This window comes from Telopea speciosissima, chromosome 10 (genome assembly GCF_018873765.1).
Source record: "Telopea speciosissima isolate NSW1024214 ecotype Mountain lineage chromosome 10, Tspe_v1, whole genome shotgun sequence".
NCBI classification, from domain to species: Eukaryota; Viridiplantae; Streptophyta; class Magnoliopsida; order Proteales; family Proteaceae; genus Telopea; species Telopea speciosissima.
Window position 1 is genome coordinate 55,349,369 of NC_057925.1, and position 19,226 is coordinate 55,368,594.

The 19,226-nt window shown below is 37.8% G+C and overlaps 1 protein-coding gene across 1 annotated transcript; it reads right to left on the reverse strand.

Annotated features, from left to right (window-relative positions):
- Window positions 1-13,440: 13,440 nt before the first annotated feature.
- On the reverse strand, window positions 13,441-14,763 carry LOC122643766 (zinc finger BED domain-containing protein RICESLEEPER 2-like). The gene has a single exon (XM_043837348.1). The coding sequence runs from the start codon at window positions 14,761-14,763 to the stop codon at window positions 13,441-13,443; it is 1,323 nt and encodes a 440-aa protein (XP_043693283.1).
- Between the last annotated feature and the right edge of the window lie 4,463 nt (window positions 14,764-19,226).

The window sequence follows — 19,226 nt, forward strand, 5'->3', positions numbered from 1 at the left end:
AGATTGAGAGTTTAGATAGTAAAACCTGGATGTGCTTGCATGAATGTAATTGAAAAGTTTGAATACTTGCATAAACTTACCATGGCCTCTTCTTCTAAATCTTCAAGTCTTGTCATCAACTTAAGAACTTAGACTAGAAGGCTTAAAACCTAAACTAAAATTAAGAAATTATAACCCAATTGAAGACTTAAATTGAAATTAAAACATAAACTAAACCTATTACAACCATTAAATGAAAATCAAAAAGCAAACTAGAACTTAGAAAAGCCAAAAATCACAACTTAGAAGGAGAAGAAGAAAAGAAATTTTACTAAGTGAATGAACTAAAAATTACACTAAAAATTGAATTAAAATTGAATTAGAAACTAACTGAAAACTGAACTAAAAAACTAACTTGTTACAACCTAAAGGGCAAGGGGTATTTATTGGGGGAAGAGAGGAGAAGAGAGAAGAGGGAAGTGTAGGAGAAATATTCCCTAAGAAAAGAGAATATTCTCTTCTCCTTCCTCTTTTACAATGCCTTGAATCCTAAGAAAAATAAAAAATAAAATAGAAAGAAGAAGAAGAGAAAATTGTTTACATAGAACTTCTATTTCTAGAAAAGTAAACTTCCAATTATAACAAGTGCTTCCTTTTCTTTGTAGATATCTTCTCCAAGCAATAAAATCAAAGATGCTTTGACTTTTCAACTTTCCATAGGTGAGAGAATATCTTTCAAAATAAATCTATCCCAAGTAGAATTCCAGAACTGCCCTTGAGAAGTTGGAGGAGAGAGAGAATAAGGGTGATGACTATGATTCCTTCAAGAATAAATAAAATATCCATTCTGTCCTTCAGGAAACTTAGAGCATGGGATGTTTATATAGGCCTCACCATTGTGTTCCTTCCAAAAAATTACCCAAAATAGACCCAAATTTTGTCCAATTTGGAATTCGGCAGCCCAAGATATCTCAAGTTGAAGTTGGGCTGTCCAGAGCCCTCCAAATGGAATCTTTCGGGTATAGGAAATATAACTTTTGATTATTGCGCTAAGGCCCCTAGAATCCGAACTTTTGCTTCACTTTGTCTCTGGCCGACTGTTAATATTTACAAATAAACCCCTATAGACCATTTTCGCGCTTCGATACGGAAACGGTCGTAACTTCTTCGTTTCAACTTGGAATCATGTGCCGTTTGAACCGTTGCAAAGCTGGCTCGATGGGCTACGCATCAAAGCCATTAACACCTCTAAACTGCTTAAAAACATTTCCTTAGCATCATCTCCTCCATTTTCATAAGAAATCACCTAAAACCTGAAAAGCACAAGAAAGCAGCGAGTAACTCTGTCCAATGTGGTAAAATGTATGCTTTATGCCCTAAGATTTCACACATAAACGTGCTCATCAGATTCCCCCACACTTGAACGTTACTTGTCCTCAAGTAAAGCAAAAGATAAACTAACCTAGAATGCAAAAAAAATCCTAACTCACTTTCGTAGGAATCACGGTTGCACTTAGCATGTGCAACAAGGCTTTCAACCCCTAGGTTACCCCTAGTGGATGAGTTGTGTCTCGTGAGTGTTTGCAGTAAATATACACCCAAAATTCAATAAATAAAAAAGAATGATGTAAATTTTTCTCATGGCATAAGTAAGATAGGGCACACAATCTCAAAGAAATACTCAACTAAAGATTAAGGGGCCAAAGGTTCCCCCACACTTGAATTTTATCACCCCACATCAATTCAAGTAACAAGCATGCAACAAGTTCAAGGGATCTCCTCATATTTTCTGAACACTACTCACTTTCAAGTAAACCCCCCCCCATAGCATCGATGGAACCAAAGACTTAGGCATTGAGTATTGTTGACCATACTTTCTTTTTTTTTTTTTCAGGCATTAAGGCAAAAGTTTTTTTTTTTTTTTTCAACCACAAACTCTATTTCTACTCCACTACTGTTCTCTGAATGACATGGTGGAGCATACACCAGACACCCAAATACTTGGTAGCTTCGCTTTTTGCATATATCCATAGAGACTTTGAGACATTGATGCAAGAGTTTTTTGAGTTTCCTTCCAAGGAATTTCGATCAAGTCACCTTGCTTCATGAGGCACAGTGCCCTGTCTAGTCCCAAGGAATTCCACTTTCTTTTCTGTTCCTTGTTTTTTTTTTCTTTTTTCTTTTTTTTTTCATTTACTTCCACTTTCATGCCTTGCCTTGCCACAATCAACTTGGTCTCAACTACTAGCCAAAAGATCAAAGGGTCCATAAAACACATAGAGGAATCTAGCCATCAAATGAAATAACGCTCATATTTTCAAATTCAATCCCCATCACCGGATACAAACCAACTACCGTCATTGAAAAGGGATTTTTTATTATTTCGCACGCTAGGACACCTAATTCCCTCTCTCCCTCATTTTGCAATCAAAGAGACATGTGCACAAAACCAAACTATTGCCACAATCAAAATTCATCAATTAAGCCCAACATCACCCCACACTTAATTCATGCAGTGTTCTCAATGCATGCATAAAAGAAAGAATAAGGACAAAGGAGGAGATGAAGGGGCTTACCAGATATAATCAACAAAGAGGATCATGAAGAGTGATGAGCTCTACAAAAAGTACTAGGAGCAGCAACAGAAATCTCAATCCATGACCAGTAAATGGAGAAATAGCTTCAGACCCAGAAAACACTCGACCATGAATTTTAGTAAAACGAGAAATAATATAAAAGTTAAGCACAACTGAGAAATATCCAATAGAAAAAACTGTCCTCATGGGATAGTGGAAAATGAAAGCACTAAAACTCAGGCCATAAATGCTTCTCTTCTCTCCCATTTGTAATGTAGAACACCTATCATTCTTTGAAAAACCAATCAAAAACGGACCACAATAAGCATAAAAAGGATTATGAATAACCTTATCTAAATAATCATCAAAAATTGGAGGTTTACTCAAATCAATCCTAGCAGTACAACTATCCGCTCTTTACATTACTTGGTTTGCCAAATAAGGATCATGGAAATATGCTTGAAAGACATTATGACTAACATTGTCCTCCTCAATAAAATCGTCAAACCTAGGAGGTTTGGACAAATCAACATGTGAGACAATGGAATCCTCAAAATGACAATTATCTAAGTTTTCCAAAGAGAGAGGGGGAGATCGAATTTCTTGGCTTTCTATGTTATCATGAAAATCTGATTCTAAATCAATAAATTCACTAGGCTCACTAAAATCAAAAATTTCAGGCAAAAGGTAGACTACCCCAAGTAGTTCATCAAACCTCGCTTCACAAATATCTTGAGGAGACTCAATCTCAACAAATAAATCATCATGAAAAGCAACTTGTTGGGAATGATGCTCATTAACCTCAAACTGGGGTGGTGGACTTTCAATATCACTAAACTGGGGATGGGACGGTTCAGGCTGACTAGGTAATGTACCCGTTTCCTCCTCTTGCACCATGGTTATCAGTTGAGAGAGTTGCTTCTCCATGGTATTTTGGCTTGTTGTGAGAAGGTCTATGTATTTCTCAAGCTCATTCAGTCTGGCCTCCTCACCCATGTTTTGAAACTCAAGGGGTTGGTGATATGGTTCAAGGAGAGGAGGCCCATTGAGATTTAATGGAGGGTTGGGCATTGGAGGACCAAACTGACCATGATATTGGAAATTGGGTGGTCCAGCTTGATTATTCCATTGATCCCACAAAAAATCGGGATGATCACTCCACCCCTGATTGTAAGTGCCAAAAGAATTGTATTGAAATTGAGGACTCACATTCTCATCACCATAGCTACCCCCATAAAGATTAGGGCATCCTTCCATAACATGGATTGTCTGGGGAAGTGGTCAATCAAAATTTCCCGAAAGCCCATAGTTGGGTTGGGGAGCAAAATTGTATTGGGGTGGTGCAAAATTGTTCTCTATGTCACTACTTTTGGCTTCCCTAACCTGTTTAAACATTTCCTCCAAAATCATGGTTGCCTTAGCATAGGTCCATCTTTCCCCCAAAGTCTTATATGGAAGTGTATCTCCCATTATTCTAAATTAACCACCTATCCCAAATTGAGGTCTCCCATAAAAAAAAAGTTTAAAGAAAAATAAAAGACTAGAAAAAAAAATACTAAATACAAGAGGGAGCCCAAGGTAGATAGTGTATCTATCCTCGAAATCGAAACAATGGTTCCAAAGGTGTAAGGTTGCCATATAGGTTGACAAGAAGGGAACCCGTATAGTCTTCACGAGCCACCTACAAGCGACTCCAAATGGATTCTGATGTAGGGTGGAGGACTACTATATGTTTATGTTTCCAAAACTCTCACTATGTTGTTTTCCTGTTATCAAGAGTGGTCACCTCCAAAGATAAGTCACATGCCAATCCAAACCACCCAACGAATCAAGGGGCTCCAAGATTGGCTGGGTTTGGGCATATGAAGGACTTTAGATTGGGCGCACACTATTTGAAACAGAAGAGAAACAAGAAGAGGTTTTCAAAAATTTTTTTTTTTTTTTTAAAAGAAAGAGGAGAAAGAGAAGAAACTAAAGCATTTCGAATTACTTAAAAATCAAAAAAATAAAGTGGTCAATAATCTCCCCGATAGTGGCGCCAAAAACTTGTTTGAGTTTAAAAATTACTGTAAGCGTACGGATCAATCGTAGCTACGGGTCGAACACGAGGAGATATACGCCACTCTATTTAACTAACTTAAAAGTAATGCAAAGTGAACCAAATTAAAGTGTTAAATTAAACTAATTAAACTAATGAAAATTAATGCATCCTAACTCATAAGCATCTAACAAAATTAAGGGATTAAATTGGCGTCCTAACACATGAACATCTAACCTATCAAACTAACGTAAATTAGAAGGAATAACAAAAACGCAGCCACACTTCATAATCACATAAAAAGAAATAAGGGAATAAAAGTGCATCCACATACCACAACCATATAAAAAAAATAAAAGAAATAGAGGGAGAAGAAGAAGAAGATAGAGAGAGATAGAGGAAAGGGAGAATGAGATTGAGAGTTTAGATAGTAAAACCTGGATGTGCTTGCATGAATGTAATTGAAAAGCTTGAATACTTGCATAAACTTACCATGGCTTCCTCTTCTAAATCTTCAAGTCTTGTCATCAACTTAAGAACTTAGACTAGAAGGCTTAAAACCTAAACTAAAATTAAGAAATTACAATCCAATTGAAGACTTAAATTGAAATTAAAGCATAAACTAAACCTATTATAACCATTAAATGAAAGTCAAAAAGCAAACTAGAACTTAGAAAAGCCAAAAATCACAACTTAGAAGGAGAAGAAGAAAAGAAATTTTACTAAGTGAATGAACTAAAAATTACACTAAAAATTGAATTAAAATTGAATTAGAAACTAACTGAAAACTGAACTAAAAAATTAACTTGTTACAACCTAAAGGACAAGGGGTATTTATAGGGGGAAGAGAGGAGAAGAGAGAAGAGGGAAGTGTAGGAGAAATATTCCCTAAGAAAAGAGAATATTCTCTTCTCCTTCCTCTTTTACAATGCCTTGAATCCTAAGAGAAAAAAAAAAAAAATAGAAAGAAGAAGAAGAGAAAATTGTTTACATAGAACTTCTATTTCTAGAAAAGTAAACTTCCAATTATAACAAGTGCTTCCTTTTCTTTGTAGATATCTTCTCCAAGCAATAAAATCAAAGATGCTTTGACTTTTCAACTTTCCATAGGTGAGATAATATCTTTCAAAATAAATCTATCCCAAGTAGAATTCCAGAAGTGCCCTTGAGAAGTTGGAGGAGAGAGAGAATAAGGGTGATGACTAAGATTTCTTCAAGAATAAATAAAATATCAATTCTGTCCTTCAGGAAATATGGAGCATGGGGTGTTTATATAGGCCTCACCATTGTGTTCCTTGCGAAAAATTACCCAAAATAGACCCAAATTTTGTCCAATTTGGAGTTCAGGAGCCCAAGATATCTCAAGTTGAAGTTGGACTGTCTGGAGCCCTCCAAATGGAATCTTTCGGGTATAAGAAATATAACTTCTAGTTATTGCGCTAAGGCCCCTAGAATCCAAACTTTCGCTTCACTTTGTCTCCAACCGACTGTCAATATTTGCAAATAAACCCCTATAGACCATTTTCGCGCTTCGTTACGGAAACGGCCGTAACTTTTTCGTTTCAACTCGGAATCATGTGCAGTTTGAACCGTTGCGAAGCTGACTCGATGGGCTACGCATCCAAGCCATTAACACCTCTAAACTGCTTAAAAACATTTCCTTAGCATCATCTCCCCCATTTTTATAAGAAATCACCTAAAACCTGAAAAGCACAAGAAAGCAGCGAGTAACTCTGTCCAATGTGGTAAAATGTATACTTTATGCCCTAAGATTTCACACATAAATGTGCTCATCAGTCATGACCCTCAAAATCGCATCCACACGTCTAATAAATGATAAGGACACTTTTTAGATAATACCAAACCCAAAAAAAAAGTACGAAATTTTTTGCAAATAACCCCAAGCAACCCACCGGGTCTGGTTTAAACCGAAAAAGAACATATGTCGAAATAGGTATCGATTCGACGGTCACGATCCCCAACATTGCATCCACACATCTAATAAGAGATAAAGACATTTTATAGAAAATCCCAAACCCAAAAAAGTACATAAATGCCGCCAAATAACCCCAAATGACCCACCCGGCCTGGCTTAAATAAAAAATGAACATATGCCAAAATAGGTATCGATTCGAAGGTCACGACCCTCAACATCGCTTCCACATGGCTAATAAGAGATAATGACACTTTTTAGAAAATACCAAACCCAAAAAAGTATAGAAATGGCCCCAAATAACCCCGAACGAACCACCCGGTGTGGTTTAAACAAAATGAACATATGTCAAAATAGGTATCGATTCGCAGGTCACGACCCTCAACATCGCATCCACACGTCTAATAAGAGATAAGGACACTTTTTAGAAAATCCCAAACCCAAAAAAGTTCAGTAATTCCCCCAAATAACTCCAAACGACCCACCCAGTCTAATTCGGATCCTAAATGAACAGATGTCGAAATACGTATCGATTCGAAGTTCACGGCCCTCAACATCGCATCCACACGTCTAATAAGAGTTAAGGACACTTTTTAGAAAATTCCAAATCCAAAAAAGTACAGAAATGCCCCCAAATAACCCCAAACGACCCACCCGGTCTGATTTAAACCGAAAATGAACATAGGCCAAAATAGGTATCGATTCGACGGTCACAATCCTCAACATCACATCCACATGTCAAATAAGAGATAAAGATACTTTGTAGAAAATCCCAAACCCAAAAAAGTATAGAAATGCCCCCAAATAACCCCAAACAACCCACCCGGTTTGGTTTAAATCGAAAATGAACATATGTCGAAATAGGTAACGATTCGAAGGTCACGACCCTCAAGATCGCATCCACACGTCTAATAAGAGATAAATACATTTTTTAGAAAATCCCAAAACCCAAAAAAGTACAGAAATGCCCCCAAATAACCCCAAATGACCCACCTGGTCAGGTTTAATCCAAAAATGAACATATGTCGAAATAGGTATCGATTCGAAGATCACAACCCTCAACATCGCATCCACACTTGTAATATGAGATAAGGACACTTTTTAGAGAATCCCAAACCCAAAAAAGTCCAGAAATGCCCCAAATAACCCCAAACGACCCACTTGATCTATTTTAAACTGAAAATGAACATAAGTTAAAATAGGTATCGATTAGAAGGTCACAACCCTCAACATCGCATCCACACATCTAATGAGGATGTCGATATAGGTATCGATTAGAAGGTCACAACCCTCAACAACGCATGCACATGTCTAATAAGGCATAAGGAAACTTTTTAGAGAATCCCAAACCCCAAAAATTATAGAAATGCCCCCAAATATCCCCAAATGACCCACCCGGTCTTGTTTAAACCGAAAATGAACATATGTCGAAATAGGTATCGATTCGAAGGTCACGACCCTCAACATCGCTTCCACACGTCTAATAAGCGATAAGGACACTTTTAAGAGAATCCTAAACCCCAAAAAGTACAGAAATGCCTCCAAATAACCTCGAACGACCCACCCAGTCCGGTTTGAATCGAAAATGAACATATGCCGAAATAGGTATCGATTCGAAGGTCAGGACCCTCAACATCGAATCCACACGTCTAATAAGTGATAAGGAGATTTTTTAGAAAATACCAAACCCAAAAAAGTACAGAAATTCCCCCAAATAACCCCAAACGACCCACCCGGTCTGGTTTAAACCGAAAATGAACATATGTCAAAATAGGTATCGATTCAAGAGTCACGACCCACAACATCGCATCCACATGTCTTATAAGTGATAAGGATACTTTTAAGAAAATACCAAACCCAAAAAAGTACAAAAATGCCGCCAAATAACACCAAACGACCCACCCGATCTGGTTTAAACCGAAAATAAACATATGTCGAAATAGGTATAGATTCGAAGGTCACGACCCTCAACATCACATCCACACGTCTAATTAGAGATAAGGACACTTTTTCGAAAATCCTAAATCCAAAAAAGTATAGAAATGCCCCCAAATAACCCCAAACGACCCACCCGGTCTTGTTTAAACCGAAAATGAACATAGGTCAAAATGGGTATGGATTCGCAGGTCACACCCCTCAACATCGCATCCACATATCTAATAAGAGATAAGGATACTTTTTAGAAAATCCCAAACCCAAGAAAGTACAGAAATGCCCCCAAATAACTCCAAACGACACACTCGGTCAGGTTCGGATCGGAAATGAACATATGTCAAAATACGTATCGATTCGAAAGTCACGACCCTCAACATCACATCCACACGTCTAATAAGAGATAAGGACATTTTTTAGAAAATACCAAATCCAAAAAAGTACAGAAATGCCCCCAAATAACCCCAATCGACCCACCTGGCCCGGTTTAAACCGAAAATGAACATATACCGAAATAGGTATCGATCGAAAGGTCACGACCATCAACATCGCATCCACATGTCTAATAAGAGATAATGACACTTTTTAGAGAATCCCAAACCCAAAAAAGTACAGAAATGCACCCAAATAACCCCAATCGACCCACCTGGCCCGGTTTAAACCGAAAATGAACATATACCGAAATAGGTATCGATTCGAACGTCACGACCCACAACATCGCATCCACATGTCTAATAAGTGATAATGACACTTTTTAGAAAATTCCAAGCCCAAAAAATAAAAAAAATACCCCGAAATGACCCACCCATTTTGGTTTAAACAAAAAATGAACATATGCCGAAATAGGTATCGATTCGAAGGTCACGACCCTCAACATCGCATCCACACGTCTAATAAGTGATAATGACACTTTTTTTAGAAAATACCAAACCCAAAAATGTACAAAAATTCTCCCAAATAAACCTAAACGACCCACCCGGTCTGGTTTAAATCGAAAAAGGAGCATATGTCGAAATAGGTATCGATTCGAAGGTCACGTCTCTCAACATCGCATCCACACATCTAATAATAGAACAGGACACTTTTGAGATAATCCTTAGCCCAAAAGAGTACAGAAATGCCCCCAAATAAACCCAAACGACCCATTCGGTCCGGTTTAAACAAAAAATAAACATATGTTGAAATAGGTATTGATTTGAAGGTCACGACCCTCAACATCGTATCCACATGTCTAATAAGAGATAAGGACACTTTTTAGAAAATCCCAGGCCAAAAAAGTATAGAAATGCCCCAAAAAATCCCCAAAGGACCCACCTAGTCAGGTTTAAACCGAAAGGCAACATATGTCAAAATAGGTATTGATTCGAAGGTCTCGACCCTAAACATTGCATCCACACGTCTAATAAGTGATAAGGACACTTTTTAGAAAATCCCCAGCCCAAAAATGTACCGAAATGCTGCCAAATAACCTCAAACCACCCACCCGATCTGGAATAAATAAAAAATGAACATATGCCGAAATAGGTATCGATTCGAAGGTCACGACCCTCAACATCGCATCCACACGTCTAATAAGAGATAAGGATACTTTTTTTAGAAAATGCCAAACCCAAAAAATTACAGAAATGCCCCCAAATAACCCCAAACGACCCACCCGGCCTGGTTTAAACTGAAAACGAATATATGTCAAAATAGGTATCGATTCGAGGGTCACGTCCCTCAAAATCGCATCCACACGTCTAATATGAGATAAGGACACTTTTTTTAGAAAATCCCAAACCCAAAAAAGTACAGAAATGCCCCCAAAAAACACCAAACGACCCACCCAGTCTGGTTTAAACCAAAACTGAATATATGCCAAAATAGGTATCAATTCAAAGTTCACGATCATCAACATCACATCCACACGTCTAATAAGAGACAAGGACACTTTTTAGAAAATCCCAAGCCCAAAAAAGTACAGAATTTCCTCCAAATAACCCCAAACCACCCACCCAGTCTGGTTTAAATAAAAAATGAACATATGCCAAAATAGGCATCGATTCGAAGGTCTCGACCCTCAACATTGCATCCACACGTCTAATAAGAGATAACGACACTATTTTAGAAAATACCAAACCCAAAAAAGTACAAAAATGCCGCCAAATAAACCCAAACGACCCACCCGATCTAGTTTAAACCGAAAATGAACATATGTCAAAATAGGTATCGATTCGAAAGTCACGACCCTCAACATCGCATCCACACGTCAAACAAGAGATTAGGAAACTTTTTAGAAAATCCCACACCCAAAAAAGTACAGAAATACCCCCAAATAACCCCAAACGACCCACCCGGTCTGGTTTAAACCAAAAATGAATATATGCCAAAATAGGTGTCAATTTGAAGTTCACGATCATCAACATCGCATCCACACGTCCAATAAGATATAAGGACACTTTTTAGACAATCCCAAGCCTGAAAAGTACAAAAAAAGCCCCCAAATAACCCCAAACGACCCACCCGATCTATTTTGAACCGAAAATGAACATATGTCAAAATAGGTATCGATCCGAAGGTCACGACCCTCAACATCGCATCCACACGTCTAATAAGAGATAAGGACACTTTTTAAAAAATCACAAGCCCAAAAAAATACAGAAATTCTGCCAAATAACACCAAACCACCCACCCTGTCAAGTTTAAATAAAAAATGAACATATGCCGAAATAGGTATCGATTCGAAGGTCACGACCCTCAACATCGCATCCACACGTCTAATAAGAGATAAGGACACTTTTTAAAAAAAATACCAAAGCCAAAAAAGTACAGAAATGCCCCCAAATAACCCCAAATGACCCACCCGGTCTAGTTTAAACCGAAAATGAACATATGTCGAAATAGGTATCGATTCGAAGATCACGACCCTCAACATCGCATCCACACGTCTAATAAGTGATAAGGAAACTTTTAAGAAAATACAAAACCCAAAAAAGTACTGAAATGCCGCCAAATAACCCCAAATGACCTACCCGGTCTGGTTTAAACCGAAAATAAACATGTCGAAATAGGTATCGATTCGAAGGTCACGACCATCAACATCACATCCACACAACTAATTAGAGATCAAAAAAAAGTGTTATATTAGAAGGGCAAAATGTAAGGTTACAATCTTGTTGTAATCAACCTTGGTTACAACCGGATTTCCCTTTGTTAAAGATGATGTGATACTAGCTATGACATATAAAAATAACATTTATGGGCCAAAGATTGTTGCCTGATCGTGTTACCCCTACATCAATGTGGGGGTCAATGAGAGCACATGCAAGGGCATCTGTCTGGATGTGATTTTTTTTTTTTTTTTAATTTTCACTAGGGGCTGAACTAGGGGTGTCAACGGGCTGGTTTCGGTTCGGGCTTTTCGGTTTCGGTGTGACTTTTATACAAACCGAAACCAAACCATTAAGAAATGTTCGGTTTCGGTGCGGTTTGGTTTCGGGCCGGTTTCGGTTTATGACAACGGTTTGGATTCGGTTTGGTACCGGTTTTATATGACTACTAAGATCCGATAAGTGCTTATTTTTTTTTCTTTCTCTTATAAGAACAACATTTGAACATTAGATAAAAGTTCATATCATATGGAAGTGGAACCCAAGAAGATTTTCAAATGCAATTACAAGATGTGACCCACTTAAAAGTCCATACAACATCTACTTAAAAATTATTTAAAAATTCATGCAACATTTATTTAAAAGTCCATACAACATTGAACATCCACTTAAAAGTCTTAAAAGTTCAACATTAAGAATTAATGTTCCCTTAAAATAATTATGTTCTTCATTCCTCAAGAACGATAACACAACATAAGACTTGAGAGTTGAGACCAAAAGTGAAATAACATGTCCTACACACACAAGAATAAAAAATATATATATATTTAACTCCAAAGATCAACAATTGTTATATTTTCTTAAGAATCAAATAATAAATAGTGAAATGTGTGCAAATGCAAACTACCTTCTCAACAGGCTCGAGCAAATCCTTCTCTATCTATTATAACCTGAAGGCTCACCAGTCTCCGGTCTCCCTTTCAATCTGCAACCGTCCAAGCACATTTCCTAGCGCGTTGTCCACATCAACGGGATCATCAACATGTTCAGCTACATACATAAGAATATAAGATAGTAATTTAGCAACTAAAGTAAGCAAAAATGAAAAATAACTTAATGGAAATTGAAAAATTACATCTGAAATCTATATCAAACATCCAGTCTCGAAGACATATCGTTGCTTGACATTGGTAGGTAGTAGTTTGCTCGATATTTGTCAATAACACGACCCCAGCGCTAAAAGGCGACTCGGATGCAACCGTTGAAACCGGTATAGCTAAGACATCACGAGCTATCCGAGCCACATCTGGATACCTTGACCCATTCGCCTTCCAAAAAGCCAACACATCATACTCATCATCATGATCACTGAATGGAATCTTGGGTTCTTCTAGATACACATCTAGCTGAGATTTAGTTCCATTATCTACCTCAGCAATCACAGATTGCATAAATTCCTATAGAAATTGAAAAATATGAGTCATTAATAAGATTAGCAATGAATATGGAAACTTGCAACTTAAAAAATAAATCAAAATTACAAGAAATGTAAAATTTACTTACAGTTCTGGTTCTAGATTTTCCAGGACGAGTGAACAGTACTGGAATCTCATAATCACTTGCATTCATACTCTTGTATTCATTAAAAAGCTGATACAAAGCAGATTTCACATTGTTTCCCATATCAATTCTAGTTGGGTCCAAAGGAGCAAGCTTAGCAAATGCCCAAGTCACAAAACTAAGTTTGTAACGAGGATCGAACACCAAGGCAATGGCCAAAATTGGACTATAGTTCCTCCAATATTTGTCAAATTTCTTTTTCATTTCAATTGCCATTGGCCTCATAAAACTAAGCCCATGTGATACCTCTTCTAACAAACTTTTGTGAATCTCCTAAACATTTTCAAAATACAAATTTGATGTAGGATACTTAGAACCTGAAAGCAAAACAGTGATTTCATAGAAGGGATGCAAAAAACCCATCAATTTTTCAATCTTTAACCATTGATCAGAATCTGGACAAGTTTTATAATTGTCCTCCACTAGTCCAAGGTTCTCAAATGCTTTCCGATAAAATAAAGCAGAATTAAGCATGATATAAGTTGAGTTCCACCTTGTGGTGACATCTCCATGCAACCCCTTACTACTTGGTAATGACAATTGCTTACAAATATCCAAGAATTTCATTTTCCTTGCTTGTGATCCTTTCACATAGGCTATACTAGATCGAATCAATGCCACAGACTCGTCTATGTGCTTTAGTCCATCTTGTACAATGAGATTGAGAATATGAGCACAACACCTATTATGAAAGAATTCTCCTTTACATAAAAGAGCATTCTTCAAATTCAGATTTCTCTTCAACAACTCAACAAAGCTGAAATTAGAAGTAGCATTATCCAAAGTAATTGAAAACAATTTCCGATCAATACCCCACTCAGACAAGATCTTTGAAACCATTTCACAAATATTGAGGCCAGTATGTGGAGGTGGCATGATGCAAAACTTCAATAATTTCTTATGCAACACCCAATCCTTATCAATATAATGGCCAGTCAAAGATAAGTATCCATCATTGGTGATGGATGTCCATAGATCACTTGTCAAAGAAATCTTCCCATTAAATGACTTGAGTAGATTATGGATTCTACTGGACTCCAAATTGTAAAACTTCAAAATCTCCGCCATTTGTGTGTTGCGGGTAATATGGGTGTAGTCAGGAAAAATGTATGTGATTAATTCCCTAAACTCCTCATACTCAACAAAGATTAAAGGTAACTCATGTCTCACAATAAGCCTCGTGACCTTATCACTTACCCAGACTTGGTCAACCTTTTTATCTCTTAACATTAATTTCCCATCATTAACACCCAGAGTCATTTGGGTTGGTCCTTTGTTTTTCCGTTTTGGGCAATGTAAAATATGTCTCCTAAGGGTTCCAATTCCATTAGTAGTACTATCAGCCTTATAGATTTGCCTACACCTATTGCATTTCGCTCGTTCCTTCCCATCACTAAAACCCTTCCCCTCAAGAATTTCAAACTCCTCCCAAACAATACTCCTTCTTTTCCTCTTGGTAACATCTATTTCAACAGTTGTTGTGCCAGCAGGTTCTGTTGCTGAAATTCCAGGAATGTAAAGTCCATCATCGGACATCACATCAGCATCTGAGCCACAATCGGGCTCATCTTCCATGTTGACTTGTGTGTTGGACATTTCTATAACTATAATTAATAGAAAAACATATAACATATTAATGACTATAATTAATAGAAAAACATATAACAAAAAGAAAGATTTTAACAACAATATTTGTGAATTTGTGACAAGTGCTGTCATATAATGACTCAGAACTTGAACTTAAGGCTTAGCAAATAAAAATCTAAGATTCTAAGTAGGAAAAGAAAGTGTTGAAGTATCAAAATCAGAAGTTCAAGAAAGTTCCTATTGCTCCCCAATTCAACAAATAAAAGTGTGAAATACCAATAAAACTGCAATGTCCTCCAATCTGACTCAAGTCACTTGGAAGGGTATGAGATGGGACGAACTTGAGCTATGATTAGTTGATTACCCATAGGTCATAGGACTTTAAAAAGCCAGGCTATGCAAGGGAATTCAAAACTTTACCACTTTGAGTTTATTATCCAATGATGCACTCCCTTTGATCAACAAATGCTTAGTGATACAATCATTCCAGTTATGGGAGAGTAAGAGAGTATATAACCCACAAGACTAGAAGACACTTCATGAAATGTGGAGGTGTAGAGTATTTAACTGAACAACTTTAACCATCATTTTAAAATTAAATTAAAACATCTCTTTTCTTCAATTACATGATATCAGTAATCAACAGTTGAGGAAATAAGCATGTGGCTATTTATAACACCAACTAATTAATATGTGGACTAAGACACGTATGCAATACAGTCAATGGATTTTGCCAGGCTGGGAGTGTTTAGATCATTTACCTAATTTCCATTTTAACTCACAAATTGGTTCCTAGCAAACCAGTCCCAAGTTGAACCTTCAAAGAGGTGAGTATATATTTCTAGAACAAGAGTAGTGCGAAACTCACACTCAAAAACCTAGAAAGACTGGCAAGGTTGGGGGGGGGGGTTGGATGAAAAGGGACAGAGGATAGAATCTAGATAAACAAAAGGAATCCAAAATAATTATTTCCGTAGACCTGCCAAATGCTATCCATCAAACATCATTCAAATCTCATGAAAAAGCAACATAACTACTCAACAGTACCAATAAATCCAATTTCTCGTAAAACAAAGATCACTGAGAATTAAAGAACAATCTTAAGTATAACTGTATAAGTATCACAAAATTTCAGAACCTCAACAGTTAGTTTGAATCTGAAGATCCAAAAAAATTAAAAAAAAAAGAAGTTCAGAAGAAACTAATTCCAAAAACGAAACAAAGCAGTGACACGAAATTAGAAATGAAGAATCGGGAGTTGAGATTGGAAAAAAGAAGAAGGGATACTCGAACCTAACTCCGGTCTTTGCGAGTGACCTGAGCCCTTGAGCCTTGAGGCTTGATTGCTTGAGCAGTTTAACTCTTGAAGCTTGAGTGTCGTTGAGGGACGAGGAGTGAGGAGTGAGGACCGAGGAAGTGAGGAGTGCAGCTGCCGCTATTGCCGTTCTGCCGCAGCCGCGAGAGTCGAGAATAGAGAACTCGAGACGAGAGAGGAGAGACGAGAGAGTGAAAGAGATTAGGCCATTAGGGCATTTAGGGGGGAGTAAGTGATTTTCGGGTCTAACGGTTCGGGTTGGGTTCGGGCCTAACAGTTCGGGTTTGCGGTGCACCGTCGGTCTAGCCCGGACCGAACCGAACCCGGTTGATCTCTGGATCCACAAACCGAACCCAAACCACTAAGGGATCGGTCCGGTGTGGTCCGGGCTCGTTCGGGTCGGTTCGGGCCGGTTTCAGCGGGTCGGGCTGGGTATTGACACCCCTAGGCTGAACGATCATTCTGCACACTCCTGTATTTAGGCACATAAACCACGCAATTAGACAATTTTTTTTTCCAACATTTATTTGGCCAAAAATCCCATGCAACCTATTTGCATTGAAAATGTGATGGACATCCCTAACAATTTTTGTGAGATCAACACAATAATCACAACTTAAAGTCTTATGGTAGTTTACATTATGAAGTTTTCCATGGTATTAGCAGCAAAACCTTTTATTTAATTTTGGGAGATAGACAGTGTGTCATCTAATAATAGTAGGACTTCAATGGAAGTAGTGACCAACATCTATTTTCCCTACTTAGGACGTCTAATATGTAATGTTGTAAGATATACATAACGAACATACCAGTAATGTCTGTTGATGCACTTTCCAAGACTGACCTGTGTAATCTGTTACACCTTAAGATTATGCCCCAAACTTCTACCTATCTTGGCACAATGCTCTTCCCTTCAAGGGCTAAGACCAACACCTTAGGCCATGTTGTTACTAGGGTTAAGTCCAAGTTAAGCCTTTGGAAAGTCAACCATCTATCTTTTGCGGATAGAAAAATCTTGATACAATCGGTTTTGGCTGCTGTACCCTCTTACCTCATGTCTTGTTATCTGTTCCCTAATAAGATTTGCAGGTCTTTGGATTCCATTTCACTGAACTTCTGGGCTAACTCAGGCCCGAATAAGAAGACTTGTCATCTTATAAGCTGGGATAATATCTGTCAACCCACTGCTGAAGGGGGCCTTGGATTGCGTACAGCTCTACACCATAATTAGGCCCTCATCACCAAGCTAGGATGGAGACTCATTACTGAGATTTCTACTCCATGGTCTAGGGTCCTTCGAGCTAAATACTTCCCAAAATTATCCATTTTTCACCCTAAGACTTTGGCTCTCAGAGGATCTTGGACCTGGAATAGTATTTCACACACACTTCCTTTTCTCAAACGGTTAGTGTCTAGACAGATTGGAAATGAGAAAACCACTTCCTATAGGTATGACCCGTGGCTTCCTTCCATGAATGGTGAGTTCATACCCCCCATTTTTATGTTCTCTAATGATTTCCACTTAGTTTCTGATCTGCATACTAATGGTAATTGGGATAGAAGTAAGCTAATTTCTTGCTTTGATTTTGACTCTATCTCATTCATTGAGCAGATCCCTATTTCTCAACATGATGATGTGTGGAGGTGTACCCTCAACTCAATAGGGACCTTCTCCACACAGCTTTTGGCCAAGCATCTTCTAGATACCACTTGCTCATCTAGGCCTTTGTACAATCGATGGTGGAAATTCTTTTGGAAACTTACTATTCATCCTAGATTTAAAATCTTCTTTTGGCTTGTTTTACATGTAGGAATTCCTACACGGGCTTTTCTCTCGAAATGGATTTCAGTCGACCCTACTTGTGTATTCTGTGGTTCATACGATGAATCGATCTGGCACCTCTTCTTTTCATGTGATTTGGTTAAGCATATTTGGGCTGCTGGCCCTCTTGGGTTAAGGACTGAGTACCTCTCTGCACCCTCCTTGCTGGACCTCTGTGTCTCTCTCCGGGGCAAGTTTGCCTCAAATAAACAATTTGCAATTTGGTTTTTTTCAGTTTTTTTAATTATTGTTTATTTAATCTGGGATGTAAGAAACAAAATTTTATTCTGTGCTGCCAAAGCCGATCCCATATCGATCATTCACAATATCAATAGATGGCTTAAGGACTTGAACATTCATCCCCCTTGTATACACCCATTACCTAACCATACCACTGAGCACACACATCACCTTCCCATCTACAATTTGTCATCTACTAACTGTAACCCACACTTACATGGTTTAATGATCGGAGGAATTTTTAAACCCACATCTAAATTAGCTCAATGGGCTGTTTAACTTTTGATAGATGGACATCATATGCTAACAAATGCAGTTGCTTACGAACAAGCGATACGAAGCGGTCTCTATGGTCTTTCCAAGGGTGGTGATGAGCACATTTATGTGTGAAATTTTAGGGCATAAATTATACATTTTACCACATTGGACAGAGTTACTCGGTGCTTTCTTGTGCTTTTCAGGGTTTAGGTGAATTCTTGTGAAAATGAAGGAGATGATGCTAAGGAGATGTTTTTAAGATTTTTAGAAGTGTAAATGGATGCATAGCCCATCGAGTCAGCTTCGCAATGGTTCAAACAACACTTAATTCGAGTTGAAGCGAAGAAGTTATGGCCGTTTAAGTAACGACGCGTGAAAATGGTCCCAGGGGTTTATTTATAATAATTGACAGTCGGATGGGGACAAAGTGAAATGGAAGTTCGGATTTTAGAGGCCTTAATGAAATTATCAAAGTTACATTACTGTACCCGAAAGATTCTATTTGGAAGGCTCCGAGGCATCCTAACTTCAACTTGAGATATCTTGGGCTCCCCAACTCCGAATTGGATGAAATTTGGGTCTATTTTGTGTGATTTTTTGCAAGGAACACAATGGTGAGACCTATATAAGCACCCCATGCTCCACGTTTTTTGAAGGACAGAATGGGTATTTTATTTATTCTTGAAGGAATCCTAATCATCACCCTTACTCTCTCTCTCCTCCAACTTCTCAAGGGCACTTTTGAAATTCTACTTGGGATAGATTTATATTTTCTCATCTATGGAAGGTTGAAAAATCAAAGATGCTTTGATTTTATTGCTTGGAGAAGATATCTAC